The 21,020-nt window shown below is 37.4% G+C and overlaps 1 protein-coding gene across 1 annotated transcript in view; it reads right to left on the bottom strand.

Annotated features, from left to right (window-relative positions):
* LOC150063185 (ATP-dependent translocase ABCB1) overlaps window positions 1-21,020 on the bottom strand; it is a 48,816-nt gene that overhangs the window by 1,026 nt on the left and 26,770 nt on the right. Inside the window, exons 13-24 of the mRNA XM_090332868.1 lie at window positions 19,739-19,918; window positions 18,854-19,000; window positions 17,039-17,146; window positions 16,609-16,686; window positions 14,904-14,987; window positions 11,068-11,271; window positions 10,069-10,169; window positions 8,558-8,698; window positions 5,352-5,508; window positions 4,402-4,599; window positions 3,759-3,965; window positions 660-806 (exon numbers count right to left, since the gene is read on the bottom strand). Coding sequence (XP_090188994.1) covers window positions 660-806; window positions 3,759-3,965; window positions 4,402-4,599; window positions 5,352-5,508; window positions 8,558-8,698; window positions 10,069-10,169; window positions 11,068-11,271; window positions 14,904-14,987; window positions 16,609-16,686; window positions 17,039-17,146; window positions 18,854-19,000; window positions 19,739-19,918 — 1,752 coding nt within the window. The remainder of the gene's footprint in view (window positions 1-659; window positions 807-3,758; window positions 3,966-4,401; window positions 4,600-5,351; window positions 5,509-8,557; window positions 8,699-10,068; window positions 10,170-11,067; window positions 11,272-14,903; window positions 14,988-16,608; window positions 16,687-17,038; window positions 17,147-18,853; window positions 19,001-19,738; window positions 19,919-21,020) is intronic.

The raw sequence follows: 21,020 nt of genomic DNA, 5'->3' as shown, positions 1-21,020 counted from the left end.
TGCTGATAAAAGTGCTCTTCCTGGAATTCTACCCCATAGCAAGCCCCACAATTTCCCCTCTGTCCTATTTACCATGGTCTCAGAGAAACCTAACAGAGACTTCAGGAACCAGGTGATCTGTCTGCCAGAGGAAAGCTCAACCATGGTTTCCTCACTTCTGACATGCATTATTAAAGATACACCAGTAAATACAGCCATCAATCCCTTAAAAAACATTCCACAAAAAATTCCACAAAGTGCCTTATGTGGTAAATATGTAATCCAACTCCACAGCACATTCAGGAAATCTGAGCAAAGGTCAAACCCAGTGTCTTGAAGGTGTAAAACATCTTACTACTATGTCTGTTATTCAGAGAGTTGAGTGCTTACTGTTTGTGCAAACACAGGAGTATGGCCAGTATTCTTAGTAGGCACGGCCAGATTTTGTCTTTGTCTGAAGGTACCCATTTCCACAAGATTGCTTTGGAGTTCAGGTGCTCTACCACTGATTTGCCTTGTATCATCTTTGCTCTCCTAAATAAGAGCTATACAATGTCTTTATCTGTCAACGAATGCTTACATAAGCCCATGTCAACACCATGACCAATTTTGTCTCTAAAGTTACAGCTTTTAAGGATGAGTAAAGTATGAGGTATGAAGAACACCACTTAAATCCTTACCTTTTCACTCTCTGTATCTAGAGCTGATGTAGCTTCATCCAAAAGCAATATGTGAGGTTTTCTAACGAGGGCGCGTGCTATAGCTATACGCTGTTTCTGACCACCAGACAGCTGAGCTCCCTTGTCTCCAACTCTGGTGTTATATTTCTGTAAAGAGGATTGTTTTTTTTTTTAAATGAAACAGAACTGATAATAAAGATAAGACATACAATTTGCTCATGGAAAATAAATACACAGAAAATTTTGGGTCTAGACGCCAATAGTGGGTTCAAGAAGACTTAAGTAAAAACATTAAACTGCTTTCATTTAATCTTTCTTTTGGTAAAATGGCTTTAGGACTTTAAAATAATTTTATGTCTTAATATAAATAGCCAAAATGGTTATTAGTAAGAATATTGTTGTAATACTATTATCTTCTATCCTGTGGTGGTGTTACCTATTTAGAACTAATATTGGCCAGAAAAAGGTATTGAATCTGAACAGCTGTCCATCATAACTGAAGCTTGTTTTATTGTAGCTAGGAGTAAACACCCTGTTTGCACTTTCAAAGTGAGGACAAAAGGAAATTCTTTGGATGTTGCCTTTGCTGTCTGTTTTATGAAACTGTTTCCAACATCTAACTAATTTTAATGGATACTAACAAATTCTATATGTATAAGTGACTGAAAACTGAAGTTCCTTATGAATACTTGCTTTGTTTCATTTTTAAACTTCTTTGAATATTCTCCCACATAGTTTCCTACTGTAAGCCATAATATCTATTCAACAAGAATAGAGTTAGGAGCTTGACAGGACAGTGCAAGTGGGAGGGCGAAGCGTGTGTAACTAGAAAACACTACTATCTTACTCTTTTCAGGTCTTTGCCAGTATGAAACTGCGAACTTAAGCTCTGATCTTTCTATTTGCGTTTGATGGTAAATTCCCTGTTTGACATAAGACTGCCTATTTTATTCATTTATTTTTTGCTATATCTGGCAACCCGAGTTCTATGGTATTCAGAACAAGGTCTCCCCTATATAGGTGGTATGGAGAGACCCCTGGTGAGATGTGGCAGAGGTTTGAGCTTAGTTTCACCCTGAACTCGGGCTGCCTCGAATGTAGATGCCCACCATAGGCATCTGGTGTGTTCAGGATCTCCAGGTTGAGGTATCAACAGCACTGATGTGGTATAGTAGCTCAGGACAGTGTTAAACCCTGGAACCAGAAGGAAAAGAATCCAGCCTTTGCATGGTAAGTCAATCTTGGTACTGTGTTCTCAGGCAAAAATGATTCTTAGCCAGACAACACAACCTAGAATGTCACACTAATATATTAAAAAGGAAAAGAAACAAAAATGGATGAAGAAGCAATATGAGTGACAGAGGTCGACTGCAAATCCAAAATGGCAGATTCCTTGTCCTTGACAAGGTATGAGTGAGATTTATTGTACATTAAAGATCTTGATAATAGTTAATTTCTCTGTGCTGTGCAGTGTGCATTGGTATAATCTGGACTTTTAAACTTCAGACATCTGGGCTTAAACACCAAGTTTCTTATTTATCAGGATGACTGGGACATTTCTAACAGCTTCCAGATTATTAAACTTTGAGAATCACTGACTTCTCAAATCCATGAGGGGAAGGCACTTTTTGCCCTCAGTGTTCAGAGTATTTATGCCAGGTTGGACTAGATTATTGGAGAAGGGAAGGAGTATAGGCTCCTCCCCAGACCTGTGTTTGGGATAATGACTACCTGCAGAAGAGATTAAGGAAAACAAAAACTTGGAAAGAGTTAGGGCCACCTACTCTCAACAGGAGGTGACTTGCTTCCATGGTAGTTTTAGGCCACTGAGCTTTATTCTTAAAAACCCACTTAAGAGAGATTGAGAGGTTCCAGAGCAACTTCCGTTTCTAGAGAAATTGAGAGGATGTGCAAACAAAACAGCCTAGATGAGATTGCAATGACCCTCCAGAATGTGGCTTGAGACCCACAAACATTACAATGATTAGAAATCACATAATACCATAATTGTCCCAGTGGCACAGTTCTATAAACATAGACTTTCTGGCCTCGTTCCAGCTGTCTGGCCTTGCTGTACACCAGCATGAAGCTTGAAGTTTGGAGAAGAGCTGCAAAGTAGCGGAAGGAAGAAAAGAGAGGACAGAAGTGTGACAGGAAAGTCATGCTGGCCTCATTAACAGGTCTATAGGTGGAGACCCAAATGCCACCTGAAGGGCTTGTGCCTGGAATTGAAGGAAAGGCCACCCCCACACACTTGACACTTCACTTATCCCTTGGTCCTGAAGTAGGTGGAGTCTCAAAACTAGATGCTAGTTTTCTTTTTCTTTTTTATGTTTTTCAGTCCTGGGGATTGAACTCAGGGCCTGGATACTGTCCTTGGGCTTTACTTAAGGCTGGCACTCTACCACTTGAGCCACATCACCACTTCTGGCTTTTTCTGTGTATGTGGTACTTAGGAAGAGGAACCAAACCCAGGGCTTTGTGCATGCTAGGCAAGCACTCTACCACTAGACTACACTTCCCACCCTAGAAGCTAGTTTTCTAGAAGTTCATGTCTCTTCTTTTGGGTAGTTCCTCTCTTAGGCCTGAATTTTGGTACCTTTCTTCACAATCGAATTGGAATAATTGGAATTTGCTCTCAAGGCCTTATAATTGCTAGGAAAGTGCCCTACTAAACCCCTAACTCTATTTCTTTTTGAGCAGAGTCTCACACTCCTGGCTAGGGGAAAAACATTGGCTTCAATAATCCTACCTGTGCCCTCCACATACAATGAAGGTTGTTTGCTGAGACAGTGCCTCAGTAATATTTTTCCTAGACTGGCCTCAACCCATGATCTTCCCAATACTGTCTTCCTGAGTAGCTGAGATTACAGGTGTGACAAAGTATTCCAAATGTTTGCTTCCTTGGCAGGGGGTGTCCATTATGCTAATTTATTTTTATGTTTGGTAAATTAGCCTTTTTATGGTATTCTCTGTTGCACAGTGCTTATCCATCCTATTTGAGGCCCTATCCTGTTTAAGGCGCAGAGTAGAAAATTTTAAAAAAATTAAAGAATGGGTTGATAAAGTAGCCAAACATTCGGGGCCAGAGAGACTTACATCAGGCAGTGAGTCAATGAACTGGTGTATGTTGGCCTCCTTGGCTGCCCTCACAATCTCGTCCTGGGACACAACCCGGCTGTTGTCTCCATAGGCGATGTTCTCAGCGATGCTGCAGTCAAACAGGATGGGCTCCTGGGACACAATGCCCAGGTGTGCTCGGAGCCACTGCACATTCAGTTGCTTTATTTCCTTGCCATCCAGAAGCTACATATAAGAGTTCAGAGATCAACTTCAGAACCAGCACACTTTTGACTTGAAAAGTTAATATCATTTTTTCATACATTAAAAACTGCTGTGTTTCCATGAGATTCAAGAGGTTTCATTTGTTTTACTTGGGATTGCCATGGTTTATCTAACAATGAAACAATTAGTTGTACATCATGTTTCCCATGTTTTGATACAGATTTCTGATTCATGCTTTAATAGGCAGAATAAAATTTCTTTTCCCCAAAGGCATTCATGTCCTAATCTCAAGAAATGGTGAATATTTTATGCTGTATGTCAAAGACTATAACAGAGACTAGACCTAGGAGTCTTGAAAGCTATGGCTTGATGAGGAGAGGAAAGCCCATTCATGCATGTGGACAATGGGAGGGACGATGGAAGTGCTGAAAGGAACTGAATAAGAAAGCGTGCTCACCACTGTGCCGGCCAAGGGGTCATAGAAGCGCTCCAGGAGCTGCACCACCGTGCTCTTCCCACAGCCGCTGCTGCCCACCAGAGCCAGCGTCTGGCCCTTCTTCACCTGGACACTCAGTCCCTGAAGCACTGGGATGTCTGGCCGGGTGGGATAGTTGAACTTCACGTCCTTAAATGTCACATTTCCTTCCAGCACATTCTAACATGAGAAGAGAGACAATGAACTTGATTGCTGCAAGGCTGAACGTGCAGTGTAGACTGAGCAACTTTTACTACCAGGCATCTAGATAGAAGCCTGTTTAGTAAGATTTCCATGTGGGATGGGCAGTATTTTTTTACTTATTTTGCCATTTTTTCATATACTTTTATTGTAATTAATAGAAGGGTTACATTATATTCACCAAATAAAAGGTGCATTACTTCAGACATTGATACCCTTTCTCATGTCTTGGTCCCCATTTCTCTCCCCCAACCCCAGACCCTCATCTTTTTTTTTCCCTTCCCTATCTTATTTCAAATAACCAAATAAGCATATATATATAATATATAGTTAACAAGGTGAAATACTGTAACAATATGAGATAACCAAGAGACAGTAAAAGAGATGAGAGATAACATAGTACATTTAGGTCAAAAATCACTCCTTATATGGCTTTTGTTTCTATATCCTGAAGGTCCTTTCGTTTAGTGTCATACTATATGGCCTTATGTATCTAGGTTTTGTTCTATTGTAAATCTCTGTTAGGAGAAGATGGGCAGTATTTTTATCTACATGTTATATAAAATTACTGGATGTTAATACATGCTATCAGTTTTCATTAAAATAACATCATGGTCTAGATAGGATATTATCATTACCATATATGCAATGGACATTTTATTAAATTTCCTTCTCATCTACTTTTATTTAGGAGTTAGGAATAGATCATATTCTCAAAACACCACACTCACTGGCTTTAGTCCTTCTGTGCTGTAGCTGTCGATCTCTGGGACTTTTTCAATGAGCATGATGACATGGGATGCTGATATTTTGGCTTTGGCATAGTCAGGGGCAAAGGAGCTGACCTGTCCAACTGCCATGGCACCAAAGACAATAGCTGAGAAGACCCTGGGAAATTGAAAAAAATCAATGAATTTTGCTCACACCCTATAGGTAGCAGTGGTCACAAGCTGGCATTTTTTTATGATCAAGAAACATTGCCTTAAGTCATTATAAAAGGAAAGTTACACAAAACACATTTCCTGTGATATTTTTATTGCCTTTATGTAGTTATGCAAAGGGGGTATTATTTAATAAATCAGTTTATAAGCAAGATACATCTTGGTCAATACCACCTCTTTCATCAGAAATAAGTGCTTTTGCTTGTGAATTCAGCTCTATTTTGATACCATGATTGCACAGTGCTGCTTATTTTCACCTCTGTCAGTATCCTCACCTTCTTACATGACCTTTTAGCACTCTCTTCAAGAAGGACATTTTGATTTCTTACTGTTAGCATCTGTGTTGGGCTTGTGGCTTGCTCCATCCTACTGGTGGATGTAACTGTTAACAATTGCATGCCTATGAGTCAGAGTGCTGTGTGTGTTTTTCTCCATCCTCTCTTATTAACTAACTTGTGACTCACTCTAGACGTACAGTGATCCCAGGTCTTATCGATTATGTCCTTTCCAAATCAGGTGAACTGAGCCACAGACATTCTTATATCATACTGAGCTTTAGTAGTTGCTGGTTTTTATATAGTATTATTTTGGGAATTGTCATCAAATGTAGTCAGTGCTGGTAGAAGGCTATCAGACTCAGAAAAACCAAGGGCAAGCCTAGCATGAGAGTACATGCCTATAATCCCAGCATTTGGGAGGCCGAAGCTATAAAGGTCCCCGTTTGAGGTCTTCTGTCTGGGACAAACACTTAGATCCTGAATTTAAAAATATATTTTTCATAAAAAAAATGAAGAAAGGAAGGATGGGAGAAAAAGAAGAAAAGAGAGAAAAAGTGAGGAAAGTAAAAAAAAGTGAGCAAAATTTTAAAAAGTGAGGAAAATTTAAAAACAAAAAGGAAAACCCTCAAACCATGCATTTTTAAGGTAAAACATGAGAGTCACAGCAACAGAGCTTGGAGAAGTCTTAAAACTTTCAATGTTTTGGCCTGGGCCCCTTGCCCCAAATTGGTTTCTATGTTCAGTAGTCAATTGATTGCACTTGTTAAAACCTTGCTTTAACTGTATTTTTGTCTTTTGTCTTTTTTTTTTTTGCCAAGTCATGGGGCTTGAACTCAGGGCCTGAGCACTGTCCTTGGACTTTTTATCTGAAGGCTACAGCTCTACCACTTGAGCCACAGCACCACTTCCAGCTTTTTTCTATGTATGTGGTAATGAGAAATCAAACCCATCTTTCTTTTTTCTTCTTCTTTTCTGGTATTTGGGAATTGACCCCAGGATATTGCATTTGTTAGGCAAGCACTTTTCCACTAGCTATATCCCAGACTTGAAACTTTTCTTCTTTTTTGAAGCTGGGAGGCTGGTTGTGGGCTTCAACACAGGGCCTGGGTTCTGTCCTTGAACTTCATTTATTGAAGGGGAATGCTCTACTACTTTGAACTACAGCATCGCTTCCAGCTTTCCAGAAAGATTTTTCTTCCCAGGCTGGCTTCAGAGTGATCCACAGATTTCATCTCACTGAGTAGCTATAATTACAGGCATGAGCCACCAATGTCTAGATTGAAAACTTTTTTCCACTGAATAAAACCCTCAGTTTGTTTTTGATATGACAGCCCTTAGAACATTATAAAAACAAACAACTTATGCTTCTCTGAATGCATGATTCACTACACTCTTGAGGACATAATTATCAAAGCATCTTTTTAAACAGTGAACCTGGAATATCATATTTCCAGAATACTCAGAATTGATAGCTTTTTCCCCCTCCCAATTCTATACAACATGCGAGTTGCTTTCGTTTTACAGAATAGCTCTGATTAAAGATTCTCCCATTTACCTGAGAGAATCCTTTTCCCTTCAGACAGTCCCCTCTACTTGCTTTTACTCATTTTGAAACTGTCTTGCAAATTTATGGTCCACATGTGAATAATTTTCATAGATTAAAAGGTTTGCAAGAAATAAATTTTATCAAATAATTATCCAAGCAAGTCCCTATATCAATGGTACATGACTTTATTTTTTGTATCATCTTTAGAGATAGCACCTGTATCACATTGGTCAGACAATTAGAGAAACAGAAACTAAATTGTCTGGTTTGGGTATCCTCAACTGAGATATAAAGAAATTCGTGGATAAGTAAGACATAAATATTACAATAAATCATATACCATAGTACATAATATGGTATTAGTGAGCATACTACATTATCAGACTTATAATTCTAATTTGAATGTAAAATTGTCAGGTTGTGACATGAAAGTGTACCTGTCATCAAATGAGAAACTGCAAAAGTCACATACAATTTTTACTACCAAGTACTTTTACATATTTGGGTACCATTTTCTATATTCATAGCAACAATGCAGATTGATAGAATCCAGGTTTGATTGGAAAGTTTTTGTTTTTAACTTTCCACCTGCTGCCTTGCAGCTTTGTTTTTTTTTAATCAAGGAATATATTACACTGGCATCTCCCATAATTTGTAGAATTTAACACACAACTTCCATACTGGAACACTTTAACTCCCTGTAGAAAAGCCTTTATAAGAGGACATCAGACTCCTTTCTCAGAATTAGGCTTCTTCAAGAAACATTTGGCCTAGTGGTAGAGTGCTTGCCTAGCAAAGCACGAAGATCTAGGTTCAATTCCTCAGTGCCAAATACATAGAGAAAGCCAGAAGTGGTGCTATGGCTCAAATGGTAGAGCTCAAGCCTTGATAGAGCTCAAGGATAGTGCTCAGACCCTGAGTTCAAGCCCCAGGACTGTCAAAAAATATGTCAAGCCCTTGTGGAGACCTCTGAATTGACTCATCCCTCCTAGCCACAGATTGAGGCAGGTCAGAGAAGTGAGTCAGCATTGGAAAAAAGAGAAGTGTCTCAAAGCCTTGGAGGCAGAAATACAAGTTTCTCAATCATCAGGATCATAGGTTTTTCGATCAAGACACAAAGTATGTGAATCCCTTCTTTACTTTTACTTCATAAGCATTAACTGAGCACTTACAACAGAACATCTTCATATACCATTAGTTCACGAGCCACCAAGTAAGCGCCAAACCGGAAGCATGCAGCATAGGAGAAGTACATCATTGCCTGGGTGAAGGAGAAGGTGATTCCAAAGATGTGTGCTTTCTTCAAGGCATTTCTGTAAAGAAGACATTTGAAAACTTACTCCATTTTCATTTCTTGGTCCTTCATATAAAACTCCGTAAGTTATTAAGGGGAACAGAAAGTACATGACAAAAATAAACTTAATGTGAAAAGTAAGTTAGATCTCCTTTTTATTTTCCAGTAGTGTGAATTTAGGAAACTCCTTAATCTTTGAACCTGGATGTCTTCATCTTTAATGAAGGATTAACTGCACTTCAACAAGTTGATATAAAGATAAACTAAACCTGTGAACCTTGTAAAGAGTGGTTTAGGGATTAACACATGACTTCCGTTCCTTTTATACAACTATTATATGTAGATAGGCCTGTGTCCTCTGTAAAAAACATTTATTCCTTACGCTTTGACCCAACAGTCACAAGGGTAACATACCATGTGAGTGGCACAGGGGAGAAGTATGTCGCTAGATTTGGGGATCTCAGAGTTCTGCTGGAGTTATCTTTTGTATAACAGGTTGTGGAAAAAGTAGTACATAAATATCTAAGGAGTTAGGTATAGTATGAATAAAGGTTCACAACTGTAGGCATTATGAAATGGAGCTCAGCGATATGGAGGTATAGGAGAGGGTAGGCTGCAGAGCCAGAAGCTCTCTGCTTTAGTGTATAAATTTACCTATTATCTTTCTCATATATTGGTATTTCTTTTTTAAATTTATTTTAATTTTTACTGTTAGTGTAGAGTTGATATTCACGGGGGTTAGAATTACATGAATCAGGTAGTGAGTACAATTCTTTTTGAACCATGTCTCACCGTCCCTCGCTCTCCACCAGTTTTTCCAGCCCCACCTACAAGATGTACAGACCATTTTCACAGCGTCTAGTGAGTACCATTGTTGTATTAGTTCATCATTTATTCTACCTTTTCTATGCCCTCCAAATACAAACAAACAAGACAAAAGGAAAAGTAAACAGAGACAATGGCAAAAATGTCTCGTTTCCTTTTCTTGGAGTTGGGCTTGCTTGGTTGGGCTTGCTCAAGCCCATATCATCGTTTACAGGCTTCGCTCCACAACGTCTGCATGTATTATCTCAAGGATGGTATATATGTTTAGGAGGCACCACCCTTCCGTGTGCCACAGTACTCATACTTTATGTTGTGCAAATAGTTCTCATGCACAATTAGAGCAATAATATACTCCTTATCCAAACTACCTTGCATCTATTATAGAGACATTGTGTCACATCTGGTATCTGAGATTCTCTTTCAGGGATGCTCTGCCTCTGTTTGAGTCTCCATATTTCTCTGTAGGATAATTACAATGGTTCTCAGTTGTAAATTATTCTGAACACAAATATAGTGATTGAAACACTTTCTCACACTCAGCTCTCACTCTTCAGGGATTCTTACCTGTATGGTACCTGCAAACCCTGGGAATACATCTGTTCAAACTTTTGCTCCCTAGTCAAAGAAACCACAGTTCGGAAGTTTTCTATTGCTTCAGTGGCAATCTGCAACAGAAATTATTCAATATGAAGAGGCCAAAGGGCAAACACAGACAGCAGATGTAATTCTATTAAAAAGATCAATAACATGAAGTTATGATTATATGCCATCCATTTACCATTAAGTATTTGTAGCATCTTCTCTGTAAAAGTGTATTAAGTAACTTATCAAAATATAATTCTATACATTCTCAAAATTAAGCCAGAAATGCAATAATTTTATATCATTTGCAGTGCTCATTCTACTATTTTGTTTACTGTTACTTTGCATATTTTTGAAAATGTGATATTTACACTTAACAATTGCCATTAAGTCATTGCAGAGGCTAAAAAGGTAGATAATCAAGTTACATACTGACTTACATACATATATATGTACTTACATACACACACATGCATACATCCATACTTACATATATACATACATACATACTGGCCTGTGTAATTTTTCCTAAGCACACATCATTAATAAAATAAGTGTTCAATTATTCTTGCTTTCTTGCTTGCTTTTCCTTCCCTCCTTCTCTCCTTTCTTTTCTTTTTTTCTTTCTTTCTTCCTTGCTTTTTCTTTTTTGCTGGTTCTAGGGTTTGACCTCAGGGCCTGGGCACTGTTCCTAAGCTTCTTTGTCCTCAATGCTAATGTTCTACCACTTGGACCACAGCACCACTTCCAGATTTTTCTGAGAAGTTTATTGGAGATGCAGAGTTTCACAGAGTTTTGTGCACAAGCTGGCTTTGAATCATAATCCTCAGATCTCAGCCCCTTGAGTAGCTAGGCTTACAGGCATGAGTCACTAGTGTCTGACTTTCATTTTTTATTTTTGCAGTGTATTGAGTAACAAAACAGTAAAAAAAAAAACATTCTTCTCAGCTTATGTAAGTAGTTGTGTTTAGTTTCATTTACCTTCCCAGAGCCTTCCAGTTCTTTCTTATCTTTTAGTGCGTGTCCAGACAACATTTTCATTTCAATAACTCCAGCTATCGCAATGATGGGCACAATTGCTAAGAGCAAAAGTGTTAATTGCCAGCCATAGACTAAGGATATAATGATTCCTGTCCCAAGATTTGCAATATTCTGAGCAATTATAGCAAGTCTGGAACCTGTAGCCTGAAAAACAAAACAAATTAGAGTCATATTTTATATTACCTTTAAAAACATGCTTATGAAATCTTAAGGACTATGATAATTAAATAACATGGATATTATTATCATTTCAAATATGAGATAAAAGTAAAATTTTACTTAAAAATTTTATTATAAGGGTGATGTACAGAGGGGGTATAGTTACTTAAGTCAGGTACTGAGTACATTTCTTTTTGAACAATGTTATCTTTCCCTCAATTTCTTCCAGTTTTTTTCCTTTCAGACTTTCTTCTACCCAACTTATATAGTTTATTTCCAATACAGTGTCTAGGGTAAGTATCACTGCTGAATTAGTCCACCTTTGTCCCACTGCTGTTGCTTCCCTTTTCCTTAAAATTTTTGGTTGTTAAAATGCAAGAGTTTATGACTTCTGAATATTGCGAGAGGATTCTGTTTCTGCTATTCTAACACTAATAAAGTAAGCAATGTAGTAGCCATCCCTCCTGGCCACATTCCACTATGGAAAGCAGTATAGTGGTTCCCAGAAAGACTAAACATAGAGCCCCACTATGACTCAGCAATTCCACTACTTGGCATTTACCCAATCACCCAGAAACAAGGACATACTAAATCCACTGGCACAACGATGTTCATTGCAACACTATTTACCATAGCAAAGATATGGAACCAACCCAGATGCCCCTCAGTTGATGAGTGGATCAACAAGATGTGGTATTTACACACAATGGAATTCTATGCTGCTGTCAGAAAGAATGACATCACCCAATTTGTAAGGAAATGGAAAGACTTAGAAAAAAATCATATTAAGTGAAGTAAGCCAGACCCAAAGGAGCATAGGCTCCATGGCATCCCCCATTTGTAAGACTTAGTACTCATCTAGGACTCTCTTAGCAGAGGATTACAATAGCTCAAAACTAGGTACATAAGGCCACATAGGATGAAACTAAATGAAAGGATCTCCAGGATATGGAAATAGGGCTTTATCTTGTATGATTGTTGTTCTTAATATACTATGTTATTCTCTTCTCTATTGTCGACCTTTGGTTAATCTCATATTGTTACAGTATCTGGCTTTGTTACCTGGCATATTTTATAAATGTTTACTTGTTTATTAGAAATAGGAAAGGGAAGTGGGGAAAACAAGATGATGAGTGGGGATGAAAACATGAGAAGGGGTCTCAGTGTGTGAGAAGTAATGTACCTACTATCTGGTGAATGGAACTGTAACCCCTCTATACATTACAATAAAAATGGACATGGTCTTGGAGATATAATCATAACTACGTAGACATAAAAATATATGATGGGATATATGCTCTAAAGATACAATGTTTTCATTATATACATTAATATGTATCTATGACATACAAACCCTCAGCTTAATTTTAATTATGTTCTAAATCTATGTGCCAGTGATTGTACATAGAGATTCCCTTCTTAAATATTTGTTTGTTAAACATGACATTTGAAATATGATGTAAAAAAAAAGTGTTCCTGACACATGGGATGAATTTCAATGTCCATTAAGGCATTGCACTGGAGCAAAGAAAAAAACGAAAGTAAGCACTAAAGCAAGCTAAGCAAATTAGTGGAGTAAAAGAATAATGATTTCATTAAACCTGGATTGATAGAAATTGCCAATGATAGGTATATATTTACTTAGAACTTTATACTGAAATTTGTTATTAAGATATTCAAATACATTCAAGCCTCTTTGAAATTTGTATGATATTTAACTAATCCTGGGTTGATTTTGAAACAAATCCACAGGTTTGAAAGGCCAACATGTGAGCTACAGTATATAAAGTGGCAGGGTGCTTCCTTAACAAGCATGAAGCCCTCGGTGGGATCCTTCCTATTTGCCCATCACAAATGAAATTATTTCCAGATGTCTCTTTTGAAACCCAGTTTCTCTGCTAAGCTATAGACATATAAAAGCACCCACTTTTGTACACATCTCACTAGACATCTAATGTGGGCATTACAAATTTACCCAGATTCACATAAAACTCTCAGTTCTCCCCAACCCTACTTCTCCGGTGATCTTAATTTCATTAAAAGTGAATCCCAATTTCTCAGTCTAAAATCATTCTTAAATTCAGCACAGTTTGAAATCTGATCTACAAGATAGACTCCATCAAGGCAAGACCTGTGTCTTATCTACAGAGTTCACAGTTATTTTATGCAGCAGACACTGTGTTTTACAAATAGAAATCTTGGGTTTGGTTCACTCGTTTGGCTTATACGAAGAGATCTATGTCATGACAGTAATTTTTCAAAGACCTATACTAAAAATTTTCAACTCCCTGCTTCTCTATATACATCATCCATCCCTCTAAAAGCTTCATCTATTAAACAAAGAAATCATCAGTATAGTACTGTCTAAAAGAAAGGTTGAAAGATAAATATGGATAAGTGTATTTTGGTTATTTGAAATCGGATAGGGAAGGAGAGAAAACAAGATGAGGGGTGGGGGGAGGGGGAGGAAAATGGGGACCAAGACATGAGAAAGGGTATCAATGTTTGTGAAGTAATGCACTGTCTATCTGGTGAATATAATGTAACCCTTCTATTCATTATAATAAAAATATATGGAAATGTTTTTTAAAAAATTAAAAAAGATGACTTGGGCTCTACTAGCAGAGATCTGCAATAGAGCAAAACCTTGATACATAAGGCCATATAGTATGAAGCTAATTGAAAGGACCTCCAGGATATTGAAACAAAAGCCATATAATGAATGATTGTTGTCCTTAATGTACTATGTTGTCTCTCATCTCCTTTGCTGTCCCTTGGTTATCTCATATTGTTATAGTATCTCACTTTGTTATCTGATATATTGAATTTATTTGTATTTGGTTATTTGAAATTTGATAGGGAAGGGGGGAAAACCAAGACGGATGGGGGGTGTGGGGGGGAGAGTAATGGAGACCAAGACATGTGAAAGGGTATCAATGTATGTGAATTAATGCACCTTCTATCTGGCAAATATCATGTAACCCTTTTACTAATTACAATAAAAAAAATTTAAAAAGATGAAAGAAGACAGTAGAAATCCATTTTTTGTTTGCTTGTTTTGGACAAATATCATATCATCTTATAAATCACCATGAAAGTTTAGTAGCAAATGAAATAGTTAACTTCAGACAAGAATCAAGACCAGATGATGAGTTCAAAGTTTTTCTTGCTATGCAACATTTAATTGTAATATATTTTCCAAAATTTTTAGCTTGTTCTTAAAAAACCTTGTTTTTTCCTCCCAAACTATAATGTCTATAAATATTCTCACAGAAATAACATATCTCCTATTTTATTATCAGCAATTACACTTTTCTGCTGACATTTAGCACTAAAATAGACTGTCTTGAGTGTATGCTGAGAACACTTTCCAAATAATAATTATTTTGCATGTATCTTAATGAATGAGTAATATAGCAATAATAGAAGAAATATGCATTATGTATGCACTACATGGTATGCAATGTGTAAGTAGTTAATGCTTGATATAAACTTGATAAGGTATGTATATACCTATTGGTTGGATTGGTATTTACATTTTTTAAACAGATGAGGATGAGGATTATGATAACTAACATCTGTAATAAGAAAGTAAATCTCACAAAGGCGGCACCTACCCCTTTCACTTGTGCAGCGTCATTAGCGAGTCTGGTTGTCAAAGCTCCAGTGGTGTTTTTTGGGTTATCAAACCAGCTCACATCCTGTGGTAGAAAAGAGATATTATTCTCTTAAAGTTCTCATTATTAGATTCTTGGCTTGTGGAGGAAAGTGACAGGGTCAGTTTTGTCACTTGTATCCTGTGAATTCAGAATTCAGGATAGAGCAATCAACAATAATAAAGAGACTTAACAATGACATAAATGGGAAATTTCCCATGTCAAAATTTTTTTGAGAATAAAATACTCAACAGAAGCAAGCTTTCTCAAGAAAGACCACCAATAAACAAAAATACAGCAGGTCCAGTAGTAATAAACAGAAAGGCGAAAAAAAGAGTAGTGTCAAGAAGGACAAATATTTTAATCTGTAACTGAAAATGGTTCTGTGCTATTAAGAAGCTGGTCCTTGAAAACTGTGGTACAATCTTTCATGTCAATTTTTGGAGTTTTGGCAAATGGACTACACTAAATGTACATGGTCTCAGAGGATGGTGTCACCACACTGTGTGCCCGCAAGAAGAATGACATTACCATTTCATTTTAAATTTATTTCTGTATTCCAGTATTTCCCATACACTAGCCATAGATCTTAATCAGTTTGGTATTATCAGTTGGCATATTTTTATTGCCTGATAAACAGTTTTTGGTGACATCTCTTAATGTTTTCTGTATTGGAGCTGTTTTAGCATAAAACACTGCATTGGTCATTTTGCTATTTATTTATTTTCTCCTTCCTTCTGTGGGATTATTGTTTATCTGCATATGGTTCATTGCTCTATAGAAGCTGAAATCATTCTGCATGTCAGGATTTGTCATCCTGAGTTGATCAAACTGGCATGTGCAACAAAACATTTTGGCACACTGTTTAGCAAAAAGCTACACTTGCTGTAGATGCTGTGTTGAAGAATATAGTTATTCATCAAGGCTTCCATAAGACCTCATATGGTGGCTTCTAACTTTTGGTCACTGCGGCTCTTCAATAGTATTGAAAGACAGTCCGGCTTGGAAGCCCTATGCATCTGCCACTGTGGTAAATCTGTGACTGAGGTTTTTTTTTTTTAAGCCTGCTTTTTTAAAACTGTGATCCCCCTCATCCTCTCTTCTCATACTATTCACTGTGTGAAGAGTAGAGTATGGATAGAGCAAATGCAACATCCCAGGAGATGACATCTGACTGGGGTCTGGAGTACATTATGTATGACTTTTAAGTTTTTGTAAAGATTCTGGACTACCCTGATACATGTGGCTAGAATAGTGCATGTTGACTCAGCTGTTTTTTCTTTTTTTTTTCTTTTTTGTCAGAGTGGTGTTCATTTTAGAAGAAATATTCTGGCCTTAGAGAAAGAACTCATTAAAATTAGAATAAAGATGGGAGAAATGGAAACAGCATGAAGGCTACTGCAATCTTAAACATAGAGATAAACCATCAAGGAGCTTAGCCTAAAAGGATTGATTAGTGCTGCCTGTCAACTACTGATACCCAACTGAGTCAACAAACCAAATCATTCTGTGGGACTGGTTTAGACTCATCTCTGAGATAGACTGAGGGATCAACAATATGTTAGCTTAGCATGAGCAAGAAGGCCAGGCTCCTATTGTTTGAGTCCACCAGGCCCACACCTGGAGTGCTACTACACACCCTAGGAGTTCACCACCACAATCCTACCTGTCTCAGCATGGATTTGAAAACCATGTACCGCAGCCGCCTGGTCAGGATTTCTCCAGCTTTGCCAAATGTGTAGCCCTGTGAGGAACAAGAACATGCTATACGAAAGATCAGTCAGAAACATAGGCACCTGTTACAGAAAAGGAAGGAGTTGGATGTCATTGCTAAGACCAAGTCACAAAGCTAGATTTCTGTGATTGGATTAGTGGTATTTCTATGAGCATGTGCTACCGTGCAAGCTACAAGGCTACCCTGGAGATCAGGATGGCACAGTGTGCTTTGGGCCCAATAAGGAAAGAAGCCAAAAAACAGAAAAATGTAGATGTTAATAACCATGGCAAGAGAAGAGCAATCCCACTAAAAGGAAAATTGTAGAAATGTTTGTAAATTCTATTGCCACCCAAAACAAAGGAATAATGTAGATACTTACTTGAAGGAAAAATGTAATAAATGATATAATTCCAAGGATGAGAAACAAAAGTGAAAACAGGTTACTATTGCTCCGCTGTGTTTCAGGATCAGTATATTTTGTGAAAATCTTTGAGAAAACATTTAAAGAATTGTTAGTTCAGTCACTAAAGAAATCGCCTTTGTCTTACCTAATTCCTAACTAGTTTAATTCAGGGATTTGACAGAATTGTATTACAGTGAATAAAAAAGGGTTGGTTTTGAGACTAACTACTGATGACCTCAAAGAAACCTGCATTCTGCTTCCTAGAAGGCCAAGACAGACCAAGAGGTGTGTCATTTGCAAATTGATGCGAAGATTTTTGTACTGAGGTTCCTTCTTGGAGCCAAAAGCACTATCCTTCAGTATGGAAAAAAAACACAAACACTGTCCTCTTCCTTTGCTCAGAAACTACACTGCATGACAACACATTGTATCACTCTATGGACATTTCAAACTGTCCTGAGGTATCTAGAGCAGATCTGTTGATGAGCTCTTACTGAGTTCATTCACTCATCCTTTCAGAAAGGAAAGAGCTTCTCCAGCCAGCATTCACTATTTGATGACCAGTTAGAGAGCACTTTTCCAGAGGTGGCTAAAAGGGCTAATAGAATACCCTTCTGTGTCCTTACAGAGCAGAGGCAATATTTACTCCAGCAGGAAAGAAAACACAATTCTCTCTCTATAGATCAAAATTAATGTTGTAATGCACAACTGTTCTTAACTCAGAAAGCTTTATTCTCTGTTTAAGGCAAGAAACTTTAGATGCTATCAAAACAGTTCCTTGACCAGCTATTTCAATAAAAATAGGATCACATAATTTTTACTGTGTCAAAAATTACACTAAGCAAACTCACATGCATAGTCATTTGATGCTCACAACAAAATTAGTATCTTCTCCCAACATTTGTCTTATTTATCATCATCATCATCATCATCATCATCACTATTTTACACAGAAAAACTAAAGCATGGAGAGAACTCAAGGAGATAGAGTCCAGCCCATTTGACCAGAGCCCACTATGTACAATAATGCAAATGAAAAGTACATCACTATGACTAAAATGTCCTGGAAGAAGTATGCATTGTCCCTGGTCCTTCCCTCTCTCTCCTCTGTTTCCTCTCCATTATAAGGGGAGCAGGCTCCCACTGGCATCACCACATGTTACCACAGCCATGATTTTATGACTAGTCTCAAGCCCAAATCAAAGGATCCATCTGACCTTGACTTGAAACCTCTAAAATCAAAGAAAGCTGTAAAAAGCTCCAACACCAAAATAAATTTCCCTCCTCTAAGTAGTCTCTCACAGGTGTTTGTCACAGATACATACAGCTTGCCAACACATAGCTGTTAATCTGTATTTCAGCCCTAGTGAGACAAAAATGACATTTCATACAGCTAGTGGACTAGGTTGGATTGCATCCTGGCAGTTTTCTATATTGCAGGACAGCTTATTCTTAGTCAGAGAAATGAGAAAGCCAGTTTGTACTCTGGTGAGACAACGGATCATGAGTTTTGCTTAGAGCTCAATGTTGACAGGTATGGAAATGTCACTTTGTCAGTTTAATTGACTAGTTCAGAGAACTAAAATCTAGGGACTTAAGAAATTATCAGAGCCCTGCATAGAATCCCGGAGAAAGAAATGATTATGAAACAAGCTTTCCTATCACAAACCAGACTTGTACTCTTAGATCATTAAGGTAACTGTTTTCACATAAAATGGCATGCATTCTATGGCTTGTGTTTAAATGGACCTTTAGTCAATAAGTAAATATAAAAAGGACATCAATACTTACTCCTATAATCTTTGAAAATATTATTGAAAATGCTGGTTGCAGGCCTCCATTTATAATAGCACAAAAAATACCAACAACAAAATATGGCCACTCAGTTAAATTCAGTTTTAGAATCCTCCAGAATGAAACTGGAGGTACATTTTCATCCTAGAAAACATAAAAAATTATAAGAAGCTAGATGAAGAATAATTTATTATTGACTTCATGAAATACTATTTTCAACAAGTCACAACATTTTTTTTTGTGGGTCATAGGGCTTGAACTCTGCCTGGGTGTTGTCCTTGAGCTCTTCAGCTCAAGGCTACCACTCTACCCTTGAGTCAAGCCCCACTTCCCGTTTTCTAGAGGTTAATTGAAAATAAGAGTCTCAGGTCTTTTTGTTCCCTGGCTGGCTTTGAACCTTGATCCTCAGATCTCAGCCTCCTGAGCAGTTAGGATTCCAGGCATCAGCCAACATATCTGGCTGAGTCACAACTTTTGAAAATGAATATGAACCCTTATTATTCCCATTAATTTTGATGATTATTTAGCTTCAAAAAAAAGACTGGTAGATTCCACTATGGTGCAGACCTCTTTATATTATAAGAGATATATGGTATTTCTACCATACATTCAGAAGATGACAAGAATCTTTATAAATATTGACATATAGAATAGAACTTTTAGTATCTGACGAGCCACTACTACATATATTAAATTCTAATCCTACAAATATATCCAGTAATTCCCATTCTTGAAATTCTGAACTAATTGTGTTCTCTAGAACACGCTAGAGAATAGTTGGAAGGATTTTAGAAAAACATTTTTTTACTCCTACTTTTGCAACTTCATCCCATAAAACTAAGAGAGACACTGGAACATAAAGTTGTTTATTGTCATCCATACCAGGGCCTTTTCTTTTGTACTAGGATTTCTTTCTTCGTCTTGTGGACCACGGATACTCCTGCGACTAGATTTTCTCCTTATTAGACTGGATCCTGTATCTTTTGGTGACATATCAAAGCTCTGAGTTTCACTTTTAGGTCCACAAAGGTCATTTTCTAATTCAGTGACATTTCCTCCTGTCTAAAGTAAATGAGAAATATGTATGAGCTAGTTAGGGTCAATTAACCAATGAAAACTTAATCACTATATAGCAGTATTAAGAAGAAAAATGATATTTTAATTGAACTAATGATAGGAGATTCAGTTAAACTGCTGTTTCTTGTGTGTGTGTGTGTGTGTGTGTGTGTGTGTGTGTGTGTGTGTGTGTGTGTGAAGTTCATGAGCTGGTACTTGGTGTAAACTCTAGGCCTCATATTCTCCACTCTTCCTGCCACTATACCTTTCAGCCATACTTCTACTTCAAGGATTTTAGAACTTAATCGGAAATAAGAGTCTGGGATTTGTCTTTCTGCATTGGCTATGAACTTCCATCTTCAGATCTCAGGACTCTGAGAAGCTAGTTATGTGTCACAGACACTTGGATGCTGCTTCTTTCTGTATGATGTATTTTTTAAAATGGAGGGGCCAGGAGTTTGGCCTAGTGGTAGAGTGCTTGCCTAGCATGCACAAAGATCCAGGTTTGATTCCTTGGTACCACATACATAGAAAAAAGGCCAGAAGTGGTTCTGAGGCTCAAGTGATAGAGCTGTATCCTTGAGAAAAATTCAATGACAATACTCAGGCCCTGAGCTTAAGTCCAGGACTGGCAAAAAAAAAAAATGGAAACCTCGAAATGGTTAGCATTCCTGATGAATATGCTGATCCACATGGCATGCTTTCTGTGTGTAGAATATAAGCATTGCTTCTGAGGTATTAGGCATAGTCAAGTTTTCCTTGGGTCAGTGCTATCAACAGAACATCAATATAAGCCCTATCATAAGCCACATTTGTCACTCAAAATTTTGTATTTATTACATTTAAGAAATGTGAAAAGAGGAAAATCAATTTTAATTATTTAATGATATATCCATGATATCTCATTATACTAGAGTTTCAAACAGATCTTAGTATAAAAATACTGAGAAGTGTTCCTTTCTTTTAGTAGTAAGCATTCATAAGTTGTAGTATATTTTACTCTTACCATATTTCAACATTCCAAATTAAGTACCACTCAGTAGCCACATGGGAATAGTTAATCTTTAAATCTTAGTAGATTAGGTTGAAATGTAATATTTAAACTTTT

This window comes from Megascapheus bottae, chromosome 5 (assembly GCF_031878675.1).
Source record: "Megascapheus bottae isolate mThoBot1 chromosome 5, mThoBot2.hap1, whole genome shotgun sequence".
Taxonomy (NCBI): domain Eukaryota; kingdom Metazoa; phylum Chordata; class Mammalia; order Rodentia; family Geomyidae; genus Megascapheus; species Megascapheus bottae.
This window is presented reverse-complemented; position numbering and strand designations above follow the sequence as displayed.